This window comes from Monosiga brevicollis, genomic scaffold, assembly GCF_000002865.3.
Source record: "Monosiga brevicollis MX1 MONBRscaffold_14 genomic scaffold, whole genome shotgun sequence".
Classification (NCBI taxonomy): Eukaryota; class Choanoflagellata; order Craspedida; family Salpingoecidae; genus Monosiga; species Monosiga brevicollis.
Genome location: NW_001865051.1, coordinates 208,786 through 221,732, shown reverse-complemented (window position 1 = coordinate 221,732; position 12,947 = coordinate 208,786). Strand labels below are relative to the sequence as shown.

Below are 12,947 nucleotides of genomic sequence, written 5' to 3'. Positions count from 1 at the left end.
CGCGGAGAGAGACTGGCCGCATTCCAGTGGCTAAGAGGACCGTGTCATCGTGCAGCATGCAACGTAAGTGATGGTTTGCCTCTGTTGGGTTCAATGTACGGGGATCGGCTCGGGGATGTGGGTACCTGTAGTCCTCGGTGAGGTCATCAACGATGAGAGCAGCAGCGTGGATGCGGTCCGACTCGAAGAAAGCTGGCAACCCAAAAGCATCCTACAGTGCACCCCGTAATAGAGGGGTTAGCCAGAGCCACCGCGCGCGTGTGCAGCGTTTGTGTGATGACAATGACGAACGTGGCGGTCTAACCTTGACTTGGCGATCGGGAACACCGTAGTTGCCAATCATAGGGAAGGTCAGGCAGAGGAGCTGGCGGGTGTACGAGGGATCTGAAGCATGCCAGGAAAGCAAGGACGATATCAAGGATGAGTGGTTGTGACAACAACGTGTGGGCACATCATGTCCAGCCGTTTTGGCTGGCTCTCTGTAGTGTCAGGCAACTTGAACCGCAAGGGGCCGTACCGGTGAGTGATTCAGGGTAGCCCACCATGCCGGTTTGGAAGACGGTCTCGCCCACGACGCTGACGGGGGCACCGAAGCTATGCACAAGGGCAGGGAGGCGTCATCAGGGCAGGCACAAGCACCGAGCCTTTTGTGCCGTGTGATTGTTGTGGGTCATGGTTTGGGGCAGGTTGGAGCTCTGTTGGAACCCTTTTCCAAATTCAAACGGCAGCCCCACCCTCCTCCACCCCAAGCACAACCCAGCCCAGTCAGACCCGCCCAGAGGCACACGTGCATCTCTGGGCGATGTGTAGCTTTTCATGACCTCATGGCCACAAGCACAGAGCCTTGAGCTCGCCTGCCCCTCTCTCTCTCTCTCTCTCTCTCTCTCTCTCATCTTTTGTGAGAGAGAGAGAGAGAGGTATTGAGCAAGAGCTTGTTGACATGTGTGTGTGTGTGTGTGACACGTGCGGGTTTGAGGGACATTGGGGGTCGATGGCAGCCGCAAAAGTGGCGGCGACTGGGCGGGCGAGACCAACCTGTAGCCGTTGAAGCGAGTGCCATCTTCGAGCACAAGGGTAGCCTTTTTCTGCAGTTTGGCGCGAGGCGCGGCCACCACATAATCCTGTTGACCGTCGGCTGCCATGTTGAGCGGTCGTATCCTAGTTCTTTTGTTCACAAGGTGAAAACGGGGTCGAGCTCGCCATGTGAACTGCCACACACACACTCTCTCTCTCCTCTCTCTCTTTTCTCTCTCTCACTGGATTCAGAGGTCAAAACGTCAAACACACACGTAAAGGAGAAGTAAGGGTGGTGATGTGGGGGGACGACGCGTGTGGAGGTGACAAGCTGCAAGGTACACGTGATCGTGGATGGCATACGCAAGGCACCCATTATGTGACCGGCGCTACACTTTGAAAGACTCCATGCGTGTGATCGGAGGACCTTTGTTGGGTGATGGGAATAAAATGTTATATATATACTATATTTTGTGACGCATTTGTATCCAAATATGGTTGACTGGACAGCTTGGCCGAGTGGTTAAGGCGTTTGACTAGAAATCAAATGGGGTCTCCCCGCGTAGGTTCGAATCCTGCAGCTGTCGTTTTTGCTTCCAAAAGCGTTGGTTTTTTTTTTTTTTTTTCCTCTTGACTTGGGAGTTGGTCCAAAGACACATCCAATCCTTGCCAGAAGGCCACAGCCGCGATCGTGCTCATCGATCAGGTTGGCATCGACTTTCGATATCGAAAGATTGCCGAATGTCTCGTTTGTCGGCATGTCAGATTCTTCACTTTGCCCATAGGTTCGCCTATGGGGCAATGAGTAAGTGAAGGCAAGACAAGGCATGCTCGTTGGTTGACTACTTGAGGGCTTGCCAATTGGGGTTGGTCCTCCTTGCTCCCCCTTGAACACGCAACCGTGTGTCTACTCGTGAAATAACGTGGTCGCCAAGCTGTCTTGAGATGATTCCCGTTTGTATGTACATATGACGGCACAAAAAAAAAACCCTGAGTATCGCATCGTCGTCGGGCACAGAATCGCGCCAGCAAGCCCTCGTAGCCCATCGCCATGTCCACGATGTAGTTTGCGAACGCTAGGTGGAGGAGGGGCCTCTAGAGCGTCGCGCCAGAGTATCGCATGCGGCAGGGATCTGGGTGTAAAATGTTATGACATGTTCGAAGATCTCTGACCTTTTGAGCCCGTCAGCAGATGCTTCACGACTTGCATCACAGTTTAGCAGAATGCATCAACGACGTCGACAGTAAAAAAACACATAATCGCACAGGACGGGGTTGCAAACCAAGGACCAAGGGTGACGGGAAATCACCACCGCCAACTGGTTCAAAGCAAGCACGGAGCACGAGATTTCAATCAAGATAATATCAAAAACGAAAACAGAAAATAACACGAAATTGTGCGAAAATTGATGGTTCCCTCCCTTGAAAATTGAAACGGTTATCTGACAAATACAGCGTAACATAACATGCATACGTTTTATAAGATGTTATGCTCCCCACTTTGCAGTTAACAAAACATGACAGCTTGGCCGAGTGGTTAAGGCGTTTGACTAGAAATCAAATGGGGTCTCCCCGCGTAGGTTCGAATCCTGCAGCTGTCGTTTTTGCTGGCGATGTCTGTGCTTGCACAGAGTAATAGTAGCAAAATGATGTTTTTTTTTTGTTCTTGTCCACGGCGCGCACACAATGCACAGGAGCGAGCGGTTCAAGGGTGATGCAGAGAACTAAATTACGCCACAATAGGCCACGTCGCCAGCACAAGAGGTGTGTTTTCGGAGTGCGATCACGACGGCACGAAGGGTAGAAGGTAAGTTGCGGCATCGCTGGGTTAACACGGACAGTTTGACGATGTCAATGCCTGACAAGCATCGTCCGGCTGACCAAGCCCCCCAAGCTCGCCAAGTACCGTTGCCGTCAAAGCCAGGACAGGGTTGGCGCAGAGCCCAAAGTAAGAACCCACAGAGGCAAGATTGTAGAGGCCCTCGACGCTCACCAGCTTGCCATTTGACTAAGGCACGAAGAAGAGGACAATGAGCACACCCAAGCGCCAGGTGAATGGAGGTGGCTGGACACCAGGCCGTGCCCGCTGACATACCTTGATCGAGACGTAGCCACCCACGACGGTCAGACTGCCCAGTGCATCCACATTTTCCAAGGCACCGAGGCTCTGCAAGCAACCACCAAGCATGCAAGTGGCGTCGATAAGCTGTGCTCCTCGAAATCGATGTCTTCTTTCAAACAAACTTTAGCTGCAGGTGTGCAACGGTCAAGACCACTCAGATCTCAGCATCCAGGAACGCACAGCAATGTACAGATTGCTACCAATCGTTCGCAGGCTGCCAAGCCCTTCGAGCGAGGCTAGCGCTCCATTGTTCTATATAAACAACAGTTAATCAGTCGCACAGCGCCCACGTTCGCAAGCCGGCACAACCGGTCAACGCACTTCGAGAGAAAGCTGGCCACCGATATAGGTCAGGCGATCCAGGCCACTCAAGCTTGTGAGCGCGCCAGTATTCTGCGAGTCGTACCAAAAGCATCAAGTCCACATGTCATAACGCGTGAGAGGGCTCAGGTAGATGGGCAGATGGGGATACTGTCAAGTATCGAGACGTGCAGACATCTAGTCACCGGCGCAACGTACATGAATGCGGACATTGCCGGACACGCTCACGAGGGATTGAAGGCCCTGCAGGTCCTGTAGCCCACCACAGTTGGCGAGCTCGATGTTGCCCACCAAGTGGGTGACATTGGTAGCCACCATGGCATCGGTACAACCGAGATTACCGGTATAATCGACGCGGGGAAGCAATGTGGAGGCATACTGTTCGTACATCTGTTGCAGTTCGATCAGTTCTTGCACGACATCGACCCCATTGATGAACACGCGCGAGTTAGTAGAGCCAGTCTGAGAACTGTTGATGTGGATGTTACCATCGCCATCGTTCCAGATCCTGGGCTTGTTCCCATCGGTGGCAGCCACAGCGGCGACAACCAGGAGTACGCCGCTCAGCAGACGCATCATCTGGCCGGTGTTGAACAAAGCAAAATAAGAGAGAACAACAACAACAACATCAAAAAAAAGCAAACCAAAAAGCAAAGCTCACGACTACATACATATGTCTATTTTATCTATCTCACTTCATATTGACTGGACAGCTTGGCCGAGTGGTTAAGGCGTTTGACTCGAAATCAAATGGGGTCTCCCCGCGTAGGTTCGAATCCTGCAGCTGTCGATACACCAATGTTATTTTTTTTTCTTGTTTTTGCGCTTTCACTTGATGAGTCGATAGGGGCTGCAGCTCGAGGTTAGGGAATGTTTGCTTTTTTTTTTTTTTTTTTGGCATCTCAGCTGTTCTCAATTTGAGTGGACAAGCCCGCGTGGTCACCAGTTGGGATTCACAACCCAGGGGAGACGATCAAGATCCTGGTTACCGCCGCAGAGAATGACGCCCACCGAGCGCAGCTTGTGGGATTCCGCAAAGGCCCGAAACTCATCAGACATTGCCACGGCCACCTGTGACAGAGCGAGGCGCGGGGAGATGTACCATGAGTTGCAGCAATCGCAATGCAAACCGGGCCAGCCATGCACGTACCGGCACACCAGCGCTGGGTTCGATGACCACCTTCATGCGTTCCATCACCAAGCGTTGACCTGTTAGGAGAGAAGCAGTGAGATACGCTGCCGAAAGTGTCATGATACTTTGGCCGACTTAGCCCGCTGTACCTTGGATAATGTCATGTTCCGACACCGTGAAGACCTTGTCTACGTGATCCCGAATGATGGGCCAGTTCAAGTTGCCCATGCTGGTGCGCAGGCCATCCGCAACCGTATCTAGTGCCATAGTACACATGCAAAGGGGCTTACTCTGCCGTGGACGCTTATGCAGGGCCCAGGGCAGGGTCAGGGAGGCGGTACACACACCTGGGTAGGTTTTGAGCAGAACATGCTGTTGATCGCGAATGGACTGATAGCAGTCATCGGCTCTGGCTGGCTCTGCCGCGATGACTTTGATGTCGGGTCGGATCCCCTATACACGGTTGAGGACGCTCAGAAGGGGGTACATTGATCCAACACTGGTCCCATGCGAACGAGCGAGCTTCCAACCTTGGCTGCCAAGCAGATGCCCGCTAGCATGCCACCGCCACCGATGGGAACGATCAGGGCATCAAGGCCTGGAACTTGCTCCAGCAGCTCCAGGGCCATGGTACCTTGGCCAGCAATGACGTCGCAATGGTCGTAGGGGGGGATCAGCGCACTCTTGGGCAGCGCCTATGCCACGGGTCAACATGGATCGCGCGAGAGGCGAGTTGAGTGCTTGCCCGCTTCAAAGCAGGTGCGGGTGGCAGAAGGAGGCGGAACCAACCGCCCGGGTGGCTTCAGCAGCAGCTTCTCGAGCGGGCTGTGTGGACTCGCACGTAATAACGCGAGCGCCATAGTCCACGACGGCCGCGCGCTTGACCGCGGGGGCATTGTCCGGCATGACGATGTGCGCATTTCGTCCTGCGCACGTTCACAAAGAGCGTGAGTCGGGTGAAGTAGCGCAGAGGTGGATGCTTGTGGGAGCGGGCGGCGCGAGAACAACGGGCGCACCGGTGAGTTGGCAGGCCAAAGCCACGGCCTGTGCATGGTTGCCACTGCTGTGCGTTACCACGTCGCGCACATCATCTGGCAGCCTGTGACCCACATCCATTGTCATCGGGCACCAAGGTTAGGTAGTGCTAAAAGCATTCCGACACGGTGCGGTGCGGTGATGCGTCGGCAAGGAGGCAGTTGCCAGAAAATGTGTTATGTGACAGGATGTGTGTCTGTGTGGATCCTACTTTGAGATGGCGTTGAGGGCGCCGCGGATCTTGAAGGAGCCCCCTAACCACACCAACGCTTGAGTCTGAGATGATTCAGGACACCAGCAGCACAGCGCAGGAATTGGAAGGCATACCTTTTTGAAAGGTCTCGCACTTGAAGTGCAACTGTAAACCAGCTCTGCGGTCCATCTGTTGCGAGGTCAATACGGGCGTCACGTGTGCTTTCCCGGCAATCCGTGTCTGAGCCGCCTGGACATCCTCAAACGTCGGCGCGCACATCGCCGCCATCTTGCTGAATTGAAGTCGTGGTGTTTCTTCAAATTATCTGACAACTTCAACTTGTCAGACAACAGTACCAACACATGTTGTTTACACTGCATCCAGTCGCGGATGCGATCACGACACACGTAAACGCGAGACATGCTCAATGCTCATCAGGACGAGGTGGAGGGCACTGGGCACATCCAGGGATCGTAATGCGTAAACCCGGCGTGTGTATGTGTGAGTGTGTGTGTAGATGGGTGTTTCGTGTCCTCTCATCTCCTTTCATGTGCAGGGCGCGAGCTGTTGTGGTGCTGGCAAGCAATCCTTGGCTGGGGATCAAAACGCAGTGGCTGCGATGGTGATGGTGGCCATGGCGAGGGCTCAGTCGTCCCCAGTTTCGTGCGCAAGGGAGACCAACTCGGTGCAGATGATGATCAACGCTGCAGCATCTCCACCCCACCCTCGCCGGGGTTGTGGTCGGATGCTGAACGTGTCGCCATCAGACAGCGAGTGTCGCTTGCACCCGTTGCGAAGCCATTTTGCTCAAGTGTCCACTGTGAGGTTGTGCATCAAGCCTACTGACACCTTTGGTCAGTGTGGGAGTGGCATTTTACGTCTCGACCCAGACTGAATCATTTCCTGTATACCAAAGCCGAGCCTGATTATTGCTACTATATTGTCGACAGACCAACAGCATGCCTGAAACCAAGCAAGGCCAAGCCCAAAGCACCCCTCAAGGCGGCAGCAGTACCATTCTCGTCGGCGGCCGCCCCCTCATTGCCACCGCGCCTCTTCAGAGCGACTGCGGTGAGTCGGCCGTGGCAGCATCAGAGGCGGCTACCATGGTGTTGTTGCAAAACTGGCTCCTCGACTGCTAGTCGAAGCTCGTTCGGCCCCAAGCGTGCATGCGCCCGTTTTTTATGGTGTTGCCCCCAGCCAACACCCACCTGGGCGTCACCTGTGACATTTTATGGCGTTGTACCTTGTTTTTTATTGCTTTATTGCACACGTGTGATCTGCCCTCACCGTTGAGTTGGTGTCGCTCTGCCCTGTCTTTGATATTTCTCTCCTTTTGACGTGTTCATTTGTTCGTCGTAGTGTGGGGCGATCGCGGCGGCTGCTTTTGCTGCACCATTCAGTAGCCGATCTGATCCTACAGTCCGGCAGCACCCGAGCCCTTGGAATCACAAAGGTCTCCTTGAGCAGACCAATTGCTGCTCTTGCCGGAGGAGTAGACCAGGCCGTGTCGATATTGAGCTCCCTGGGCGCCGTGCGCCATCTTCCCTCTCCTCGCGTTGTTTCAAGCCACCCTTGTTCATACAACTGCTTGGTTTACATCCTAATTGACAGTTGTTCACTTTGATATTGCAGGCTGCCCATTCGCCAAGCAAAAATCAAGACATGCAGCGAGAGAAAAAGCGAGAGTTTGAGAGAGAGAGCGAGAGAGAGAGAGCGAGAGAGAGAGAGAGACACACACACAAGCAAACAAAGAAAATGGGTCTGTCTGACATATTCAAATTTCTTTCGAGCATTTGCTGGAGCCGTCGCGAATGGCAGTGTCGAGCCTGGGCCTCTTCTCTGCTTGGGATCAGATGGCTTGTCCTTGCCAGGTGAGCACGCTCCTCAAACGTAGGTCGGGAATCTCGATAAAAGAGTTTCTTCATAGTGGGACCGCCACCTTCGACAGCAACGTGCAGCTTACATGTGTCACCCCAGAAAAAGAAGATTGACCATGCACCCACTCGACATGTTTGATGGCTGCGATGCTCAATTCATTTTTCTTTACTCCCCGCAGCCGCTCACAAGCCATCGAGCCTCTGTTTCCATTCCCAGCTTCGCTCAAGTGTGCTTTGTCGCTGACTGAAACAGCTTTTTTTTGGAAAATACCACCGGACGCCCAGCATAATGCCACCAGCCAACAAGTCAACTACCAAAAGTGTCGCGGCGCGTTCCAGTGCCACCGGATTTGTCAATGGCCGGCCCATCGCGACCCTTCAAAACACCTTGCAAGCCTTGAGTCCTGAGTGCGGTATGTGTTGTTTGTTCTCACTGGCTTGTTAAAACAGCAAGGCGCCGCCCGACGCTGGCATCTCGCAACTGCTATTCCACAACGACTCACCTTGCTGACTGCCGATCCGCCTCGTCCGGATTGCACATTGTAGTTTGCGAGGATAAGGAAGGCAACCAATATGCCTTCTGCTGTTGCACCATTCTCTAGGACCCGCGCACCACTGCTGTGCCTTAGCTATCCGTTATCACATGTGAGGCGCATGTTCAGCTGTGTTATCGTCTTGCATCGGGCACCGCGTGCCGGTGTTTGACTCGCGATTATCAAAAAACCCGCGGCCAAGGTCTTTGTCTAATTGAACATTTTCTCCAAGAGTATGATCTGCTTTCACAACATCAACTCGATGCAACGTGAGCATTGACAGGATCACATCTCCTGCTGCACCGAGCAACCCTATCGTCATGTGACAGGGAGAGAAAGCGGAGAGAGAGAGAGAGAGAGAGAGAGAGAGAGAGAGAGAGAGAGAGAGGGGGGGAGAGGGAGAGGGAGTGTGTGTGTGTGTGTGTGTTTGAGTGAGCGCGACTTGAGTGTGAATGCAGCAAACCCCACCCAATTCCTGACTTAGGTCATGGGCCTGACACTACAATAAGTTTGACGCAAGAAAAACTGATGGGCAATCGATTGATGACCGAGCAAGCAACTGTGGCTTGATGAACTGTGGCGACGCTGAGCCTAGGCAAACGTGTCATTATCGTCAACATCGTCATTGTCAACATTGACGTTCAAATAGTCGCCAGAAAAATCATTTGGCTCCATGTAGTGGTCAAAGCCATCCCCCGCGTCAGCAGCAAAGTCATAAGCATTGTCGCTGTAGAGTGGATCGTCGGCAGGGGCACCGTTCTTCTGGGTGTCGTAAAGCGGGTTCTGAAAGGCCACCATGTCTCGGGTCCTGCTGCCTGCATCAGCTTGACGCTCGGTATCACTCTCATTGGTGGGGCGGGTGCGTCGCATGTAAGCGGCCAAACCCATGGCAGCACATACCACTACTACGGCACACGTGCAACCCACAATGAGCGGCACATGATCTTGGCTAGAAGATGCCGACCCGCTCGACGCCGCCGTGCTAGCACCAGAGGCCTCGGTGGTCAGCAGCCAAGAGGTGGAGCTGGTGGAAGAGGTGGAAGAGGTGGAGCTGGTGGAAGAGGTGGAAGAGGTGGAGGAGGTGGAGGAGGTGGAAGAGGTCGACGAGGTGGAGCTGGTGGAGGAGGTCGAGGAGGTCGACGAGGTGGAGCTGGTGGAGGAGGTACTCATTGTGGAGATGTAATTCGCGGCGCGGGCCAGTGCGGTCTGATACGCGGCAGCGGCATGCACGCCGGCCGCACCACTGGCTGCCGTGTTGTTCACGTAGCAAGTGCCGTCGGGTTTGGGCCCATCGTTGTCACACTTGATAATCTCAAAGATAAAGTCAGCAATGTCGGCTTCAGGGGCTGGATAGCAGGGTGCCCAGCGACAGTGGCTCACTGCCCATTCAACGGCAGTGGATTCGACACAATCGTAATCCCAGCTGCCATCTTCTGGCGCCAAGAATGAAGCCGGGGTAAAGCAGGGGTGGTATTGAATGTTGCCACCAGCTGCATACTTGAGAACGGCCGAGTTGATGCGCTGCTCAAATTGGGTAAAGAGGAGGGTGTCGGAGGCACTGAAGGAGCAATCGGCCTCGGACGCACAAGTGGCAATGTAGTCCATCGTCAACTGGGCAGAGTAAATGTCAAGAAGATCGCGTCGATTGCGGCGGGCAATCTCCAGGCTGAGATGCACGGGCCGAACCACGGGTTGCGTGCCACGCACGTAGAGATCCACAAAGTGCAGCAGTGGTTCAGCGTTGTACTGGTTGATCATGTGGCGCATCATGTGAATCGGAATGCCAGCACCCACGTCAAAGGTGGGCGCCTCGGCAAACTTGACAATCGGCAGGAGGTCAGAGTAGGCCGCCACCTGAGTGCCGGCGTTGGTAGCACCGGCCAGCAAGATGTTGTAAAAGGTGATGGGCAAGACCGCATCAGCCAGATCAGAAGCGATACCAAAGGCCATGTCATGGAAAACGTGGCCGGGGAGGAGCCAGCCAAACTTGCTGACATCGCTGCCTTTGAGAGAGTTGAGGATATCGGCCATGTCACCGCACACGCCGCTCGGGCATGCTTCCTTGAGGGCGAACTCGGCATCGTCCAAGAACACGAGTAGGGTAATGAGGTGGTCCACAATGGTGCTGCACTTGTCCCGGATACCGGTGGCACAGTCGGTAGTGGCAGCATCAACGGCCACGCTCAGGGCGCGAGCGGAGAGGGCAGCCGCGGTGGCTTGGTAGGCGGCCAATTCAAAACCCGCCACCAAGGGAAAAGCAGAAGCTAGGCCGAGCTGGGAAGACGTAACGGTGAGGGCGGTGGGGACCCGGTCGCCGTTGATGTTCTGTAGGCGTGCACTCATGGCCTTGACGCGAGAGGACCATAGCAAGGTGCTGCTGTCAATCGACATGGAGCTCTGCGAGACGTCCGAGGCGTTGAGAAAGGCAGTCAGAGCATGCTCAAAATGCGAGATGAGGCGGTCGTCCGAAGTCAGGCTCGACAAAGCCAACTGGGCTGGGCTGTAGCCATGGGTAATGGCGTTAATGTCAAAAGTCATGGCATAGTTGTTGCTAGCTTCAGTGGCCAGGTTGGAAAGAACGTCGTCGGCAGCACGACCAAGAGCCGTGAGGAAGCGAGACACCTGGGTCGTGTCATCACTGCACGTGTCCAGACAAATGCACTGCTCATCGCCACCCTTGAGGAGGCTGGTCAGGAGGGGCGGGGGTGTGCAGACGCGTGAGTGAGGTTGAAGGGCTCAAAGAGCAAAGCATAGAAAGCGAGCAAGCTTGTAACATGCACTGAATCCAACCAGCCCAAACAGCTCGAAGCACACAAATAAACCCGGAAAAAAAAAAAACCAAGAGAAAGAGAAGGACAGAAGGAGATGGTGGCGGTCGCCTGACGTACCAATTGTTTGTGTTGATCTCCATGCGGTTGGCAATGTTACCGGCAATCCCGGGCTGGCTCACCAGCGAGTCGAGACGCATGTCATCAACTTCGATGCGCTGCACGGGAAGGGCTGAAAAGCGCGGGTCGGCCACAAAGTAATAGGATGCGCCTGCGGAAAGGGACACAATGTCCGTGTCGCAGGGGACTGACGCAGAACCCGACGAGGCCCACTGCAATCGGGTACGGCGCGGCAGGATGGTTAAGGCAGGTGGAGCATTGGGATGCAAGGCGGAGGTGTTTTTTTGGGCCGGCAAACCGAGGCGAAAGGACGAACGTTGTTAGAGCAGGTAAAGGACCAGCCAGGATCAGTGGCGTTGGGGGTTTGAAACGTGCTGGTGGTTTGACCATTGGGTGTGGTAGCAAAATTGAAACCACCCGTGTTTCCTGTCAGAGATGGGCGAATCAACGGTTCAGCAAGGTGGTGGGGCAGGCGTAAAAAAACTTTTTTCTGTGCGCGTGAGGGGTGGCATGCGTACCAAAGACGAGGCGGCCCGAGGACGGAAACATGACGGTTTTGGTCTCGATCGCGCCGTCCACCGTGAGCACGTAGTCTTCGGCTGTGCTGAGATTCAATGCCTGTACGCCGCTGGAGGGAGGCATATCCCAACTATAGACGTCATCACGCAACATGAGGCTGATCAGCGTACCCTTATGCCTGGCTCAATGCGCACCGGCGAGCGCACGAGACGTACTTGTAGTCGGCGCTCAGGGAGAGGGTGTTGCCAACCCAAGTCAAGGTCTTGGCCTGAACCGAGGTGCTGGTGGCTACCAACACCATCGCGAGGACGGCCCACATGGCGCCACGTGAGGAGGGACGCGGCTACCGTTCACCGTCAACAAGTGAGTGTTCCAAGTTGGTGCGGGATCGATGGCGCTGCCGTTGGCGCTGCCGTTGGCGCGCTGCTCTCCGATATATGAGAGAGAGAGAGAGAGAGAGAGAGAGAGAGAGAGAGAGAAATGCAAGCAAATGCAAGGGCAGAGAGTGAGCCCCAGTCTGAAAAGTCCATAGAGGTGGCCGCAAGCCAATGGCAGAGGTTTACACAGATGTGTGTGGATCCTCAAGACCAACGGTTCAAGAGCTCAAAATGTGTGGCTTGTTGCGATTGTCAGACGATTCAAATTCTGAATCATTCCACACTGCACTTTTCAGTCCACATCCATTTCAAAACGATAAAGGATGACAAATCCCACACCCTGTATTTTCAACTACGCCCATCCTCCAATCTCAAGTCAGCATGAGCGAGTCAACTGGCGCCACCACCTCGGTGGTGAGCACCCGGCGCGAGCTCTTGGAAACGGCGCTCTACGAGCTTGATAACCTGACTGACCAGCGGGTAAGGGGCTGCATTCGAGGACCAGCCTGTTTGCTCATGTGTGTGTTGTGTGTGTGTGTTTGTGTTTGTGTGCGTGTGTGTGTTTGTGAGAGTTTGGAAATGAGCGAGTGATCGGTGTGCCTGTGCTGCGGTTGCAATGCTCTGCTTCGGCTTGCCGGAGAGGCTGACACCGCTGCTTTGTGCCCGTATGGTAGCAAGTCTTTTTGCGCAAGCCGCACGAGAACATCTATTTTCGTAGCACGCGTGCCGCCGCTCGCAAGGCTACCGAAGGTGGGTACTGCCTACAGCCTCGCTCTGGGGTTTTATCCGCACCAAGGACCCCGGTTGTGCCAATTCCGCTTATTGATTGGCCCGCTCCCACACGCCCTGCAGAACAATTCCATGCCACCCTCAAGCAGGGCAGTTCAACGCATTCATAGCTGGAACAAGACAAACCACCATTTTGAGATCAAT

The 12,947-nt window shown here is 54.5% G+C and overlaps 3 protein-coding genes across 3 annotated transcripts; all 3 read right to left on the bottom strand.

Moving 5' to 3' along the window:
* Positions 1–125: 125 nt before the first annotated feature.
* MONBRDRAFT_9146 (uncharacterized protein) lies at positions 126–1,142 on the bottom strand (the record flags this gene model as incomplete). The annotated part of the gene is made up of 4 exons (XM_001746751.1): positions 126–211; positions 305–384; positions 518–594; positions 1,036–1,142. Coding segments are annotated over 4 exons (350 nt in total), but the record flags the coding sequence as incomplete, so codon positions are not given.
* A 1,596-nt stretch (positions 1,143–2,738) lies between these two features.
* Positions 2,739–6,105, bottom strand: MONBRDRAFT_37517 (uncharacterized protein; the record flags this gene model as incomplete). The annotated part of the gene is made up of 12 exons (XM_001746750.1): positions 2,739–2,837; positions 3,110–3,181; positions 3,656–4,036; positions 4,469–4,528; positions 4,608–4,666; positions 4,739–4,846; positions 4,937–5,042; positions 5,120–5,284; positions 5,379–5,515; positions 5,606–5,688; positions 5,836–5,878; positions 5,952–6,105. The coding sequence occupies 12 exons, from the start codon at positions 6,103–6,105 to the stop codon at positions 2,739–2,741; spliced, it is 1,467 nt and encodes a 488-aa protein (XP_001746802.1).
* A 1,370-nt stretch (positions 6,106–7,475) lies between these two features.
* MONBRDRAFT_26386 (uncharacterized protein) lies at positions 7,476–12,167 on the bottom strand (the record flags this gene model as incomplete). The annotated part of the gene is made up of 9 exons (XM_001746749.1): positions 7,476–7,778; positions 8,201–8,326; positions 8,520–8,729; positions 8,870–10,916; positions 11,119–11,330; positions 11,435–11,544; positions 11,637–11,767; positions 11,853–11,925; positions 11,999–12,167. The coding sequence occupies 9 exons, from the start codon at positions 12,165–12,167 to the stop codon at positions 7,476–7,478; spliced, it is 3,381 nt and encodes a 1,126-aa protein (XP_001746801.1).
* Positions 12,168–12,947: the final 780 nt, after the last annotated feature.